Here is a 15,392-nt window from a genome sequence, read left to right as displayed (position 1 = left end):
CCACTTCTGAGTGCTCTGATCAGTAGTCGAGGGGGAGAGGCAAATGCACACGAAGAGAGAAGAGAGAGACAGATATATGAATAACCCTGGGCAAGAGACTGCTACAGAGGATATGAATTACAAATGCTCAAAAGATATAAGCATATAAGAAGAATAATGGCATTTGTTAAGCGCTTATACTATGACACAAGCACTGGGGTAGATACAACGTTATCAGGCTGTCCCAAGTGGGGCTCACAGTCTTAATCCCCATTTTACAAATGAGTTTAACTGAGGCACAGAGAAGTGAAGTGATTTGCCCCCAGTGGGTCAATAATAGGGAGAGGAACGATGGGATAAATGAAGAAAACCTTCAAAAGAAAACATAATGGGGACCCGGAAACACGGGTTTATCTAAAACACTGAGCCTAGGAAAAAGTAAACCTTGTTATTTCTCGAACTGCATTGGGCACATATTTGGAAGTGCTAAACAAATACCATAAATAAAAGTCAGTGACAATATCTTTGTATTATGGTACTTTTCCATGCCAAAGGAGCTTACATAATATGAAGCAATAGATAACTCTTTTAAAAACAGAGGATAGAACCAGCAGCAGTGAGAGAAGCAGGGTGGCCTAGCGGACGGAGAGGACTTGGGTTCTAACCCTGACTCTGCCATTCACCTTGGGTTGGTGAGTGGGTGAGGTGGGGTGGAGGAAGTCGGTGGAGTTGAGCAGTGAGAACTATACACATTGGACATCAGATGATAATAATAATAATGGTATTTGTTAAGAGCTTACTATATGTCAGGCACTGTACTAAGCGCTGGGAGTGGATACAAGCAAATCAGGTTAGATTTGCTGTTCCCTGTTCCATGTGAGGCTCACAGTCTTAATCCCCATTTTCCAGATGAGGGAACTGAGGCCCAGAGAAGTGAAGTGACTTGCCCGAAGTCACACAGCAGACAAGTGGCGGAGTCAGGTTTAGAACTCAGGTCCTTCTGACTCCCGGGCCCATGGTCTATCCACTATCATCTGCAAAATGGGGATGAAGACTGTGAGCCCCACGTGGGACAACTTGATCACCTTGTATCCCCCCAGCGCTTAGAACAGTGCTTTGCACATAGTAAGCGCTTAACAAAAACCATCATTATTATTATATTATTAGGCCATGCTGCTTCTCGTTGTAGGAGTAGTAGTAGTAGTAGTAGTAGTAATAACATTTGAGCACCCACTGAATGCAGTGTGCTGTGTACTAAGTGCTTGGGAAGTACAAAACAAGCAAGTGCCATGTTCTCTGCCTACAAGGAGCTTACAATCTAACGTCTCAGTGAACCAGCAGGTCCTCAATGTACTGCCGAAACCATAAAGTCAGAGTCCAAAAAACCCCATCAATCTTGACCCTCTCACAAACTGATATGAAGCAGATATAGCCTCTCTTTTCAAATTCTCAGGCAGTTATGCCTGCATAGGGGCCACAGAAAGAGTCACACCATAAAAGAGAGACCATAATTGAACTTTCAGTTATCGTTTCCTGCTCTTGCGTAATGGAGGGAGGTTAGACAGAAGTCAAACTATTTCCCAGAGCCTTGCCCGGTTGGAAATCTAGAGGCAAATCTTTTTTTTTTTCCCTTATGGTATTTGTTAAGCACTTACTGTGTGCCAGGAACTGTACTAAGCACTGGGATGGATACAAGTAAAATGGGTCGGACACAGTCCCTGTCCCACACAGGGCTCACAGTCTCGATCTCCATTTTCCAGATGAGGGAACTGAGGCCCAGAGAACTGAATTGACTTACCCACAGCCACACAGCAGACAAGCAGAAGAGCCAGGGATTAGAACCTAGGTCCTTCTGAATCCCAGGCCTATACTCTATCCACTAGGACGTGCTTCCTGGCAGTGCTGCTTCAGCCTGAACTAGGCCCGAATTAGAAAGAGCCTGAAACTCACTTTCAAGGGATGCCCCCAGAGCAACAGCTATGTGCCACATAAACCCCTGAAAATGAGTTTTGGGCCACTTCTATTTCGCCCTGCTCACGTAGGGGCTGCAAAGGAATGGGGTACCCCCCCCACCCCAGACCTAGCTAGGTTCTGTGTTGGGCCAATTTGACCCAGAAAAATGAGGGTTGGGTCCCACAGAACTCATAGACTCTCTTAAACCCATGCAGGGCTCAACTACTTACTTTCCAAAAATATCAACAGATGTCTCACTGCCACAAGGAAGTAATAGAATTATTAGCCATGCCTCCTTTCCTTGGTCACTAAAAACCTTACTGCATATGGTATTCATTCATTCAATAATATTTATTGAGCACTTACTGTGTGCAAAGCACTGTACTAAGTGCTTGGGAGAGTACGCTATAACAACAGACACATTCCCTGCCCACAGCGAGCTTACAGTCTAGAGGGGGACACAGACATTAATATAAATAAATAAATTACAGATATCCACATGGTAAAGTTTAGAAAACTCACGGCAAGTCCATTAAGTCGCTATAACTGTGCTGTTAAGTGTTTACTGTGTGCCAAATGCCGTACTAAGTGCTGGAGTAGGTACAAGATAGGCTGGACACAGCCCGTGTGTCACATGGGGCTCACAGTCTAAGTAGGAGGAAACTGAGGTACAGAGAGCCAGGATTAGAACCCAGGTTATCTAGCTCCCAGGCCCATGCTCTTTCCACTAGGCAATGTAATCAAAGATTCTAGCTCTTAAAACTGCTAAGTACTAAAATGTGTTTTCAGACCCTTCCATAAATTTGAGAATTGACTCCTAAAAAAGTCTTTCGATAGGCCAGATAAGAGACGAGAACCATGGTTTACCATAAATATTGAACGCTTCAACAATAGCCCTGTAATGTATTGGCTAAATAATTTCATTTTAATATTTTCGTTCAACTGCCACATGCATTATTCAGTCTTGTCTCCCGACAGCCTGTGCCATTATTATTTCCTGCTCATGGACAGTATCTTTATTAAATGAAAAGGAGAGACGGGAAGTAAGGGAAGTCTTGCAATTTATGAGAGCAGAACATTTCTATTTAGCCAAAAAAAGTACAGGATCTGAAGCTTTGTCTTTTCTAATCATCTACTAAAGCAACTGTCTGCATTGTATTTTCTTCATCAGTCCTGAAATTCAGTAGGAAATTCTGTGAGGAAAATGCAGCATTTGGTGACTTCCTGTATGAAGGTAACTCTGACCTCCCAAGGCCATCAGTGAACCAGTCTTATGTGGCCATGAAGGTGACAGCTGCTCTTCTTCCTTCGGCTTGTCTCTTCACCGACTCCCTCTTTCTTAGTCCTCCCCCCCCACCCCCCACTCCATTGCTCTTTTGCTCCATTTTCTCCTCATTTTTCTACCTTGCTTATGAAGGGATGGGGTGGGGGTGGGGGAGACACACACTTTGGCAGCTTTAATGTGGTAAATAAGGCCACTGAACTCTGCCAAGTACTTGTCCTTGCCAGACACCAATCGATCAACAATATTCACTGAGCGCTTACTATGTGGAAAGCACTGTACTCATTAAGCAGGTATGAAGGGAGATAAGAATAAAACAGGCATGCAGAGTTACCTTTTTTTAAATGGTATTTAAAAATAGTGCATACTATGTGCCAGGCACTGTTCTAAGCGAAGGAGAAGATACAAACTAATCAGATGGGACTCACAGTCTTAATCCCCATTTTAACGATGAGGTGACTGAGGCCCAGAGAACTGACTTGCCCAAGGTCACACAGCAGACAAGGGGCAGAGACAAAATCAGTACCCAGGGCCTTGTGACTCCCAGGCCCGGGTTCTATCCACTGGGCCACGCCGCTTCTTACCTGCCTAATGCTCTCTTCTCCCACTATACCCTAGCTTATCTTCTCCATTCCTCCCAAGCTAACCTTCTCACAATGCCTCTCTCCCGGCTCTCCAGCTTCCAACCCCTTCCCCAGGTGCTTCCTCAATTTAATCGTATTTATTGAGTGCTTACTGTGTGCAGAGCACCATACTAAACACTTGGAAGAGGACAACAGAACAACAAATAGACTAATTCCCTTTCCACAAGGAGCTTACAGTATAGAGGAGTTCCTACCTGGAACTCCCTCCCTTTCAAATCTAACAGGTGTCAGCACTCTCCCCCACCAACACCTGTAAGCTCATTGTGGGCAGGGAATGTGTCTGTTATACTGTTATATTGTCCTCTCCCAAGTACTTAGTACCATGCTCTGCACACAATAAGCACTCAATAAATACGATTTACTGATGGAAAGCCACCCTCCTCCAGGAGGGCTTCCCTGATTAATCACCACCTTCCCTAGTCACTGCCCTTAGTGCTAATGTTTACGCCCCTCCCCCTTGATTTATATTTACTTCATATATCTACTTATCCCTCCATACATCGGCTTTCAACAGCCATGTCAGATCTCTCTGCTATTTTCATTCAATCGTATTTGGGAATGGTTTGTGTCTTTCAGGCACCCCTGTGAAATTGCAAGCTCCTTGAAGGCAGAGACAGTGTCACTAACTCAACTGTACTCTTCCTTGCATTTAGTAAAACACTCTGCCCACAGAAGGCGCTCAATAAAGATGACTGATTTTCTTTTCCACTCCGACAGCAGTGGCTCTAGACTGTACACTGTAAGCTCATTGTAGGTAGGGAATGTGCTTGTCTCCCAAATGCTTAGTACAGTCCTCTGCACACAGTAAGCACTCTATAAATATGCTTGCCTGACTGACTGACAATGGTTTGTACAAAGAATATTTTAGTGCCCGATTGCCATGGTCCCTTTCCACCACTCCTTCCATGGGCCAAAGGGATGTCAGGTGCCCTTTGAAAGGGACTGATGCCAAAAGAGATTTCACCAGTGCAACTTCTAAGTAGGAGAGTGGAACAGGTCTGGAAGCACAGGAGCCTAGTTTACCATACCTAACTCATTTTCTCCCTGATTCCTAGTTCGGTTTAGCATGATCATCTAGCTCAATTTAGTTTGCATTAAAATTAAAAAAAAAAAGAAGAGATGCTTGCAGCCAAAGACAGATCCCAAAACCTGGCAAATTTACTTACCACCAGATGTTTACTGGTTTTAGTTCATTTTCCATCTCCTTAACATTTCCACTGGGTATCAAATTTGGTTTTTCGCACAACTTCCAATGTATACTAATATAAATTGGGGTCGGAAACCTACGGCTCATAAGCCCCAATGCGGCCCCTCATGATACCAGATGTGACTCCTGAGCATTTACTTCTAGGATAATCTTGGTGCTTCAATGCCGTTCCCCCTTCTCCCTCCCTGCCCTTCTGAGCCAGAAAGAGGCTGAGAGGGAGACAAGATGGTGGCTCAGCTCCTTAGCCTCTGCCAGCAAGACACGGTCCTGTCCCAGGGAAAACTGAAATCCCCACCGGAATCACAGGGCAGCAGCTCTTGTCTCCCTCCTGGCCAGTGCCCATTTGAGTAGCTAGAGCCCAGGCCTGGGAGTCAGGTGGTCGTGGGTTCTAATCCCAGCTCTGCCACATGTCTGCTGTGTGACCTTTGTTTTGTTCTCTGTCTCCCCCTTCTAGACTGAGCCCACTGTTGGGTAGGGACCATCTCTATACGTTGTCAACTTATACTTCCCAAGCGCTTAGTACAGTGCTCTGCACACAGTAAGCGCTCAATAAATGATTGATTGATTGATTGATTTTGGGAAAGTCACTTCACTTCTCTGGGACTGTTACCTCATCTGGAGAATGGGGATTAAGACTGTGAGCCCGTGGGACAGGGACTGTGTCCAACCTTACTGACTTCTCTCTACCCCAGTGCTTAGAATCATGCTTGGCACCTAGTGAGAGCTTAACAAGTATGATTATTATTATTATCATTATTATTATTAAGCAGCCCTGAAGAGGGCCAAGCAAGTCAGGCAGGAAAGGGGCACGCTCAAACCTGCCCACCAGACAGCGGGCATGTGCCCTGGGGCGGCCATGGCACTCAACTACTCTCAGACAAGGCAGTGGAAGGGTGCAGATGTGGGGGCAAAACCAGCATCCTGTACTTGTCACCATTCAATCGAAAGTATTTACGTATTTAGTTTAGTAATAGTATTTAGTATTTAGAGAAACAGCATGGCTTAGTGGAAAGAGCATGGGCTTGGGAGTCAGAGGTCATGGGTTCAAATCCTATGACACTTGTCAGCTGTGTAACTATGGGCAAGTCACTTAACTTCTCTGTGCCTCAGTTACCCCATCTGTAAAATGGGGATTAAGACTGTGAGCCCCACATGGGACAACCTGATCACCTTGTATCCTCCCCAGCACTTAGAGCAGTGCTTTGCACATAGTAAGTGCTTAACAAATGCCATCATTATTATCATTTACAGAGTGCCAACTGCGTGCCGGTGCGACCGGCAAGCTCCGCTTCAGGGAGGAGGCAAGATGAGGCCCATTCTGGGCTCTGCGCTTCTCATGAGCGCTGGAGGAAAAGCTCCATCTGCCCCGCAAGCTGGGAATGAGGAAGGGAGTGAGGCAGAGGCGACAACTGCCAGCCCAGTACTTTGCCACTCTGGCACTTAGTTCTCCCCTGCTCCCAGATGAACCAGGGATATGTTTGTGTTTTCTCTCTCTCTTCCTCTCCCCCACTTCTTCTGTTTAAATTGTATAATTAGCTCTCTGCACACCAAGTGCTCAAAGCTTTCATTTTATGTGGCTCTTCTGCCCGAGAAGGCTGCAGATGTCTGATCTAAATAGATGCATGAGAAATAGGTGCATATCATGGCCTCATGACATGGCATAACTTGCTACATTGCTGTTTGTGATGTTGACATTTTGAGATCTCTTCTACTTACCATTTGTAATACAGCCAAATTAATTAAGCTTAGTTTTACATTTGCCGATGGAAAGGAAACTGTCTACTTCTACCTACCTATTTTTTTTTTCCCATGTCCCACCTTCACTGTCCTTTGGACTTACAATATTCTGAATAAAAAAAAAAAACCACCAACTCATAAGATGGAGTAGAAGGCTTATAAAAGCTATCACCCCCCGGCCCCCGCTTCTTATACCATAAAGCATGCATTCTTATAAACCATCCTTAGAGCTAATCAAATTTTAATATGCTGAGCTTCTGTTCTTCGATAAATATCCGGCAGGTTCTAAAGAAGGTAAATATCCAGATCGCATATTAAATACAAAATAAAATCAAAGTATCATTTCCTTAACCTTAATCCTTGGTACACTTACACTTCAGAAAAGACCAATAGTCTATTCCAAATATTATTTTTTTTCCTTAGTGGAAAAGCCAAGAATCTCTTGACTGTAAACTCATTGCGGGCAGAGAACAGGTCTACAAACTCTGTTATACTGTACTCTCCTGAGTGCTTAGTACTGGGCTCTGCACACAGTAAGCGCTCAATAAATACGATTGACTGATTGATGTTGGTGTGCTTTAAAGTACATGCTTTACAGTACCGTATTGAACTTTTCAAACAGCTTCCATCTTTTGAAATCCCCAGGAAGAAAATCTCTTCCAAGTGTGATTATTCTACATAAAGCTTTAAAAAAAACACAGTTTCTTGTAAAATCCATTTGAGAGAGGTCCTGCTTCCAGTCAGGGCTTGCCTCTAGTCAGAAGCATGTGACAAAATGCTTTTTTGAAGTATGCTGTGTGTACACGACGAGATGTCAATGCTTACTCCAGCATTTTAGTTAAATCGACTATACTTTTCCTCATTTGAAGCTAATACACAGTCCAGTCTTTTCTAACTAGTCAACTTTTGTATCATTTTCATTTCCCAGTTTGTTTCTCACTTGACCCTTGTTGATGCTCACTGAGTATTAGAAATGAGTAATTACTCATCGGTGCCAGCAGTCACTAGTGGAAAGAACACGGCACTGATTATCAGGAGATTCGGATTCTAGTCCTGGCTCCACCACTTGACTGACATGTGCCCATGGGCAAATCGCTCATTTTCCATGTACCTCACTTTCATAGTCTGTAAAATGGTGACTATGTTCCATTTTCCCACATTTCATTCTCCCTCCCTCCCTCCCTCTTAGATTGTGAGTCCTATTTGAGACAGGGATTGTATCCATTCTGATTATCTTCTGTCTTCTCCTGTGCTTGGCACACACTAAGCATCTAATACCATTATTACTACATACATTTAGTTCCGCTGGAATGTGTATTTTTGACTATGCGTTTTGGCTAGAATGCAATGGCAGAATTAGGGAATGTTCTTCCAACCACCCAAGCTGGTTTTTCTACAGTGCCACCCTAGAGAATCAGTTGATTGTATTTATTGAGCACTTAGTATGTGCAGAGCACTGTACTAAGCGCTTGGGAGAGTGTGATACAACAGAATCAGCAGGCACGTTCCCTGCCCGTGACACACTTACAAGCTAGAGAACACGGAATAAACGGCTCTGTGTAGTAATAATAATAATGATAATTGTGGTATTTGTTAAGCGCTTAACTGTGTGTCAAGCACTTACTAAGCACTGGGGTGGATACAAGCAAATAAGACTGGATACAGTCCATGTCCCTCATGGGGCTCACAGTCTCAATCCCCATTTTACAGATGAGGTAACTGAGGCACAGAGAAGTGAAGTGACTTATGTATGCCCATGGTGTTGGATGCAACAACTTTTCCTTAATGTGGGGTTTTACAATAACGCAGCCCCCCACCCCAAGTAAGAGAAGAGTTCTCATTTAAACAAGCTCCTTTTTCTAGCCATGGCCTGTATCCTGGCAAATAAAACTTCTGAGTCATCACACAAGCCACACCTTAGAGAAAGATTAGTGAGGGAAGAGCCAGACCTCCACAGCCTTTCATTTTACAAATTTCTCTCCACTTCATATTTCCACAAGTCACTGCCTGATATCCATGCACTGGCCTAACGAAATACTAGAGAGCACTCTAGAGAGTGCTCTCCTGACCCTGCAATACTACATTGTACTTCATATCCACTTTCAACAGTGATATTGGAGTGATTTGTGCTGTTATCTCCTCATCTCTCCTGCCTTTCATTCTCAGTCTCCTTTGCAGGCTCCTTCTCCCCCTCCCATCCCCGTACTGTAGGGGTTTCTCAAGGGTCATGTCTTGGTCCCCTTCTGTTCTCTATCTACACTCACTCCCTTGGTGAACTCATTGTCTCCCACGGCTTCAACTATCATCTCTACGCTGATGACACCCAAATCTTCATCTCTGCCCCTGCTCTCTCTACCTCCCTTCGGGCTCAGGTCTCCTCCTGCCTTCAGGACATCTCCATCTGGATGTTTGCCCGCCATCTAAAACTCAATATGTCCAAGACTGAACTCCTTATCTTCCCTCCCAAACCCTGCCATCTCCCTGACTTTCCCATCACTGTAGACGGCACTACCATCCTTCCCGTCTCACAAGCCCGCAGCCTTGGTGTCATCCTCGACTCCGCTCTCTCGTTCACCCCTCACATCCAATCTGTCACCAAAAGCTGCCGGTCTCACCTCCGCAACATCGCCAAGATCCGCCCTTTCCTCTCCATCCAACTGCTACCTTGCTGGTTCTATCTCTCATCCTATCCCGACTGGATTACTGCATCAGCCTCCTCTCTGATCTCCCATCCTCCTGTCTCTCCCCACTTCAGTCTATGCTTCATGCTGCTGCCCGCATCATCTTTGTGCAGAAACGCTCTGGGCATGTTACTCCCCTCCTCAAAAATCTCCAGTGGCTGCAAGTCAACCTACACATCAAGCAAAAACTCCTCACTCTTAGCTTCATGGCTCTCCATCACCTCGCCCCCTCCTACCTCACCTCCCTTCTCTCCTTCTACAGCTCAGCCCACACCCTCCGCTCCTCTGCTGCTAACCTCCTCACTGTACCTCGTTCTCACCTGTCCCACTGTCAACCCCTGGCCCACGTCCTCCCCCTGGCCTGGAATGCCTTCCCTCCGCACATCCGCCAAGCTAGCTCTCTTCCTCCCTTCAAAGCCCTACTGAGAGCTCACCTCCTCCAGGAGGCCTTCCCAGACTGAGCCCCCTTTTTCCTCTCCTCCTCCCCATCCCCTGGCCCTACCTCTTCCCCTCCCCACAGCACCTGTATATATGTTTGTACAGATTTATTACTCTATTTATTTTACTTGTGCATATCTACTATTCTATTTATTTTGTTAATGATGTGCATCTAGCTTTATTTCTATTTATTCTGATGCCTTGACACCTGTCCACACGTTTCATTTTGTTGTCTGCCTCCCCCTTCTAGACTGTGAGCCCGCTGTTGGGTAGGGACCATCTCTATATGTTGCCAACTTGTACAGTGCTCTGCACACAGGAAGCGCTCAATAAATACGATTGAATGAATGAATGAATCTTCCTTTAGAACAACACTCGAAAATACCTTTCAGGAAGAAGAGTCGTTACCTTGCCCCTTGACCTCTCAAAGAAGGATTTACAGCCACGGAATGTGAACCGAACACTACCTGACCCTTTGAGAGAAGCCACTTGTCGGTTGTGTGATCTTGGGCAAGTCACTTCATTTATCTATGCCTCAGTTAGTTCATTTGGAAAATAGGGATTAAGACTGTGAGCCCCATGTAGGACAGGGACTGTGTTCAACCTGAGTAGCTTGTACCTACTCCAGCCTCGCACCTGGTAAAGTAAGTGCTTTTAAAAAAAAATAGGCAAAGTCACACACGACTGAAATACAGCCTAGCTTTAAAAACCCTGAAGGGAATAAAAGGCCACTGACAGCAATCTAACGACCTAGAGCTTCTTTCTGCACATTTTTGCTGGAACATCTCCTCAAAACATCCCTCGCTTTCTGACTGATTTCTCATGGCTAACGTTTATCAGAAAACACACCACTGCCGTCTGCCTGCTATTTTCAATATAATTGCCAATATTTGAAAGCTTTGAAGGTATTGATGGTTTCCAAAGAGGGTACTTTGAGTTCATCCAATAGCACTAGACTATGGGACACCTGACACGGCATTTCTAAGCATTCTGCTTCAGACTGGGAAACCAGACCTCAAAAATGTTAGCATGCCTCTACATTCATGTTGTATAGCTTAGCTACTACCCATCAATTACAGATTTTATTCCTTTTTAGCGATCCACTCCAAAGCAAAGAAAATGCTACTCCTAAGATTATTTTTCCTCCTTGCAGAACACAAGGGTTTTTTATAGTAAATTTAATCTAATCTCTTTGAATTACACTGTTACTGTGCAACTGCAAATTCTAAAGGACAAACTATTAATGAAATCCTGTAAGCAATGACACTGGAATATGCTAAATGTTAAAGGTGAGATACGAACTCATTTTTCAGCATTGTAAAAATAGGAGATGAAGGTTGGAAAAGCTGCTACACATTTACCTATCTTGGGAGGAAAATTCAACCCCAAGTGACTACTTTTCTTAGACAATGCTTTTCAAGTCATACAAGGGGCAGCTTGTTCAACTAGATTCTCCTCTCCAACAGTTTCTAAAGTTAGAACTGAAGGGCATCCAACACCAGAGTACTTTACAAAAAATCTCCCAGGCTCCACAACTCTGCTGTGAGAAATAATGGCCTTGCATGAACAACAAAGATTTATGGCAATTTGCTAAGTAATCTTTCCAAGGACTTCACTCAAACCGGTTTGTCAATGGGGAAAAGGCCATTTAATAAATCTGAAGTTTGTGATGTGAGCTTTGAAGTTTAAGTCAGTGAGACTAAAATTATGTCAAGTCTTACAGATGAGAACAAGTGGGGAATAGTTCTGTCTGACTACTTATAAAAGAGTCTTACGAAGGATTCAGCATGGCATGGCGGAGGGAAATTGAAGACTATTTTCTCTCTTTACAATGACTTTGTGATACAATTTACTATTTGGGGGCCTTTGGCATAATACTCATAAACAATGGGTAAGGGTCACTACAGTGATTATTAATGTATTATTTATAATAATGATTATTATTCTGGTATGCTAGTGTATATATTATATTCAACAGTGATTATGATAATAATTTAACCACAATAACGTCAGTGAAACCTTAGATTTAAATAGGTACTTTCAACCTAGGGCCAATTTGAAGACATTCATTTGCCAAGCACATTCCTCGTTCTCATAGCAATTATTCTGATGTGAGGACTAGACTGGGAGCTTCTCAGCAAATTCAGAATCAAGGAAAACTCCTGATTGTGAAATCCAAAATATCATCAGGGAAATGAACAAGTTGACAAGTCTGATGGGATCACTGAAGAATCGAGTAGATAAGTGAAAGTCTTTGAGCATAGAAACCCTATTTTTAATAGTCTGCAAATGTATCAGAAGATTTATAAAAGAGATTTTACAATTCAAAAAGCGAACCCCAGTGCTAAAGCTCTTCCATAACAGGAATCGCCTTATAACTACAAGGATGGTCTTTGCCAAGGTATTAATGTTACTCAGTTCTGCTGAGAAAATGGGAAATGGGTTGGAGAGTCTCTTCAAGCATTTTATTTGGTGTGCAACACAGGTTTAAAGGGCTGTTCTCATTAGTCATTGTACTCATGGTATTTTATGTCATTTTATGTCACTACAAAGAAAATTCTACAAATAGCTACCTAAACCGAGACCCTTGTGCATACTGCAAAGCTTTCTCCCCTGCTCCCCACCACCCCAGACCACAAAAGAATTGAAGGAGCATAGTCTATTAATTAGTTTAGAGGGGCAGAAGACCAGGCGGGCTACCTACTCTACAGTGAATAGGCTGCTACTTGTCGAGATTTTTCTCTCTGAGAAAGGGGAAGGGAGGCTCGTCTACAAACCCAATCAGGCCAACTCCCTGCTTTCCTCTATCCAAGTACTATTTGGGGACCAAGGATGTGTAACAACAGCCGACCCAGAGGGTCTTCATGGGCCCTGTTGCAGGGGGGAGGGAGACACAAAACACACCTTAAGAACCACTGGTCTGGAAGTTAAAAGGCTTCAGATTCCAGTTCAATTCCTGATGTCAGTGACTTGGCTCAACCACTTCGGTGCTTTGGATCCCTCACCTTGGCATGGTTTAGTGGAAAGACCACGGGCTTGGGAGTCAGAGGTCATGGGTTCCAGCACTTAGAACAGTGCTTGGCACATAGTGAGCACTTAACAAATAGCATCATCATTATCATTATTATTATTATTCTAATCCCGGCTCTGCCACTTGTCAGCTGTGTGACCTTGGGCAAGTCACTTAACTTCTCTGCGCCTCAGTTACCTCATCTGGAAAATGGGGATGAAGACTTTGAGCCCCACGTGGGATAACCTGATCACCCTGTAACTTTTCCCAGTGGTTAACTGTTCCTAGGGGAACAGTGCTTGGCACATAGTAAGTGCTTAATAAAAGCCATTATTATTATTATTATTATTATTATTTGTTAGGCGCTTAAAAATACCAACATTATTATTATTACCCGTGCAATACGGCTCTCATCTTACAGGCACTGGGGATGAAAAACGAGAAAGCATAGAAAGCCCTCGGATTCATGGAGAGAAGTGCTATTTTTAATACAGCCGATGTAGTCGTACTTTACGCTCAGTGGAAGTTAAAGGTTGGCTAAAGCCTTTCAAGAAAACGAAAGGGCTGACAACTCTAGCAACGCCAAAACTTTAACGAGTCGGAAAAGGCTCCCTAACCTTGCTCGACAGCCTTTCTTGGAAGCATTGGACCATGTGCGGGCTTTGCTCATTTCCCTTTTCCTTACGTGCCATGCAACCATCACCTAGTGGTCTCAGCAACTCCCATCAGGATAGGACGGTGGCATCCCACAATCATATGCAACCGAAAACAACAACAAAACCAAGCGTGCCAATGTACGTGGACAGATACGGCATCGATAGGGAGTCCGACGGATTATTATTCCCCCAATCCTGCGCAATTCCTTCACTGGCATCCGCTCAACGGGAGTCTGAATTTCCTCCTAATAATAGGGCAGGGGATTTAAAACGGAGCTTCACACGAAGGGCAGAATACTGCGGGCATCACCAGCAGCTACATCTTTTTGGTGGCAAACCTTCACATTCGCAGAAAGTAACGTTTTCCTGAGTATCAATCAGTCTCCAGCTTCTAAAATGTAGCAGTCGACCTGGCAAATGAACGGCGATGAAAGCCTCGGCTTCCCAATCACGGTCAGAACCTATTTTTTTTTTTCCCAGAGTACAACACAGGACACTAGTTTAATGCAGTGATCGCGATTGCTTCTTCTGGCACGGGGAAACGCTCTCACTAATCCGCTCAACTGGGTCATTTCTGGGTCTCCCCGTTTGTTAGAGTTGATCTAAATGCAGCTAAATTGAAAACTGCCCTCTGGGTTGAGCCCAAGAGGGGCGGAGCGGGTCAGGGGGGCAAAGGAGGTCTCGGAGAGATCTCTGCGCCCCACTTCTCAGAGACCACGACAGTCGGGCGATGCCCAGAGGAAACTAAACTGAAACGAAGCCCCCGCTCCCCTTCCTCTCTGCCACTGACAACAAAGAGGGAGTTTCCACCTCATTTGGGCTCCCGATCCCCTTCCCTCCCCGTAGATCCATAAAGCGGGAAAGGGGCGTGGGATCGGCCGGGGCTGGGGGACGGTCTCGCGGTTGGGAAGGTGGAAGATCCTGGGGTGGTCCCCGCCAGGAAGCGTGGGGGAGGGGACGTGAGCCCCCTGGAGTGAAATGGGGGGGCGGGGGGGGGGAGATCCCGAGGGTGATCGGGAATGAGGAGGAGAGAAGGCACAGCAAGCCCCGAGAACAGGACAGCAACCGATGGTATTTCTCGAGCGCTTACTGGGTGCCGAGCCCCGTACTGAGCGCTTGAGAGAGGACGATACAGCAGAGTTGGGAGCCCCGTTCCCTGCAGATCTAGGTGATGCCAATGTCCCCTCTGAATGGGGCGAGCTGGCTCGGGACCCCTAGGAAACTCGGCAAACGGGTCGGTTTCGGGGGGTCGACCTACTGAAGGTTGAGTTCGCAGGGACGCGGAGGGTGATCTCTCTCTCACCTGCGAAGCGGAAGCGGAGCTGCAACAGCCCATGGTGGGGCCGGGAGGAGAGAGAGAGCCGGGGGGCGGCTACTGTCCTAAATGCGCCCCGTAGCCCCGGGGCATCCAACCCCCCGCAGTCGGCCGGGCTTGGGGAAGTGGACGGGAGGGTTGGGGGAACCCGACTTGAGTCTGTCCCTCTCCTCCTCCTCCCGGCTCGGGAGGCTGCTCCTGGGCGGGGGCGGCGGCGACAGCTCCGGGCGACACCCCTCGACTCCGACGACTCCCCAGCGGCAGCGCTGCAGCTCCCAGTCGGAAAGAGGCGGTGGGCGGTGCCTCGTCGTCCTCCTCCTCCCCCGCGCCGCTCTCGTCTCCGCTCAGACGCCAAGTCCCACCCTCCCCTTTCCTCTCCTCCCTCTTCCCGCCCCCCGGGCCCGAGTTGGGGCCGTGCGGTCCCTTGGAGAGCGGGCGCTGCGCAGCCGCCGGGCCGCCTTCGCTGTGACACCGAGGCCACTGCACTGAG

The 15,392-nt window shown here is 45.9% G+C and overlaps 1 protein-coding gene across 2 annotated transcripts in view; it reads right to left on the bottom strand.

Moving 5' to 3' along the window:
* SLC44A1 (solute carrier family 44 member 1) overlaps positions 1-15,158 on the bottom strand; it is a 128,965-nt gene extending 113,807 nt beyond the window's left edge. For both annotated transcript variants that reach the window (XM_038769503.1, XM_038769502.1), the window contains exon 1: positions 14,891-15,158. In XM_038769503.1, the coding sequence (XP_038625431.1) occupies positions 14,891-14,923 (33 nt within the window). In that variant the 5' untranslated portion in view covers positions 14,924-15,158. The remainder of the gene's footprint in view (positions 1-14,890) is intronic.
* Positions 15,159-15,392: the final 234 nt, after the last annotated feature.

This window comes from Tachyglossus aculeatus, chromosome X4, assembly GCF_015852505.1.
Source record: "Tachyglossus aculeatus isolate mTacAcu1 chromosome X4, mTacAcu1.pri, whole genome shotgun sequence".
Classification (NCBI taxonomy): domain Eukaryota; kingdom Metazoa; phylum Chordata; class Mammalia; order Monotremata; family Tachyglossidae; genus Tachyglossus; species Tachyglossus aculeatus.
Note: the sequence above shows the minus strand (reverse complement) of the source record. Positions and strands in the feature narration are given on the sequence as shown.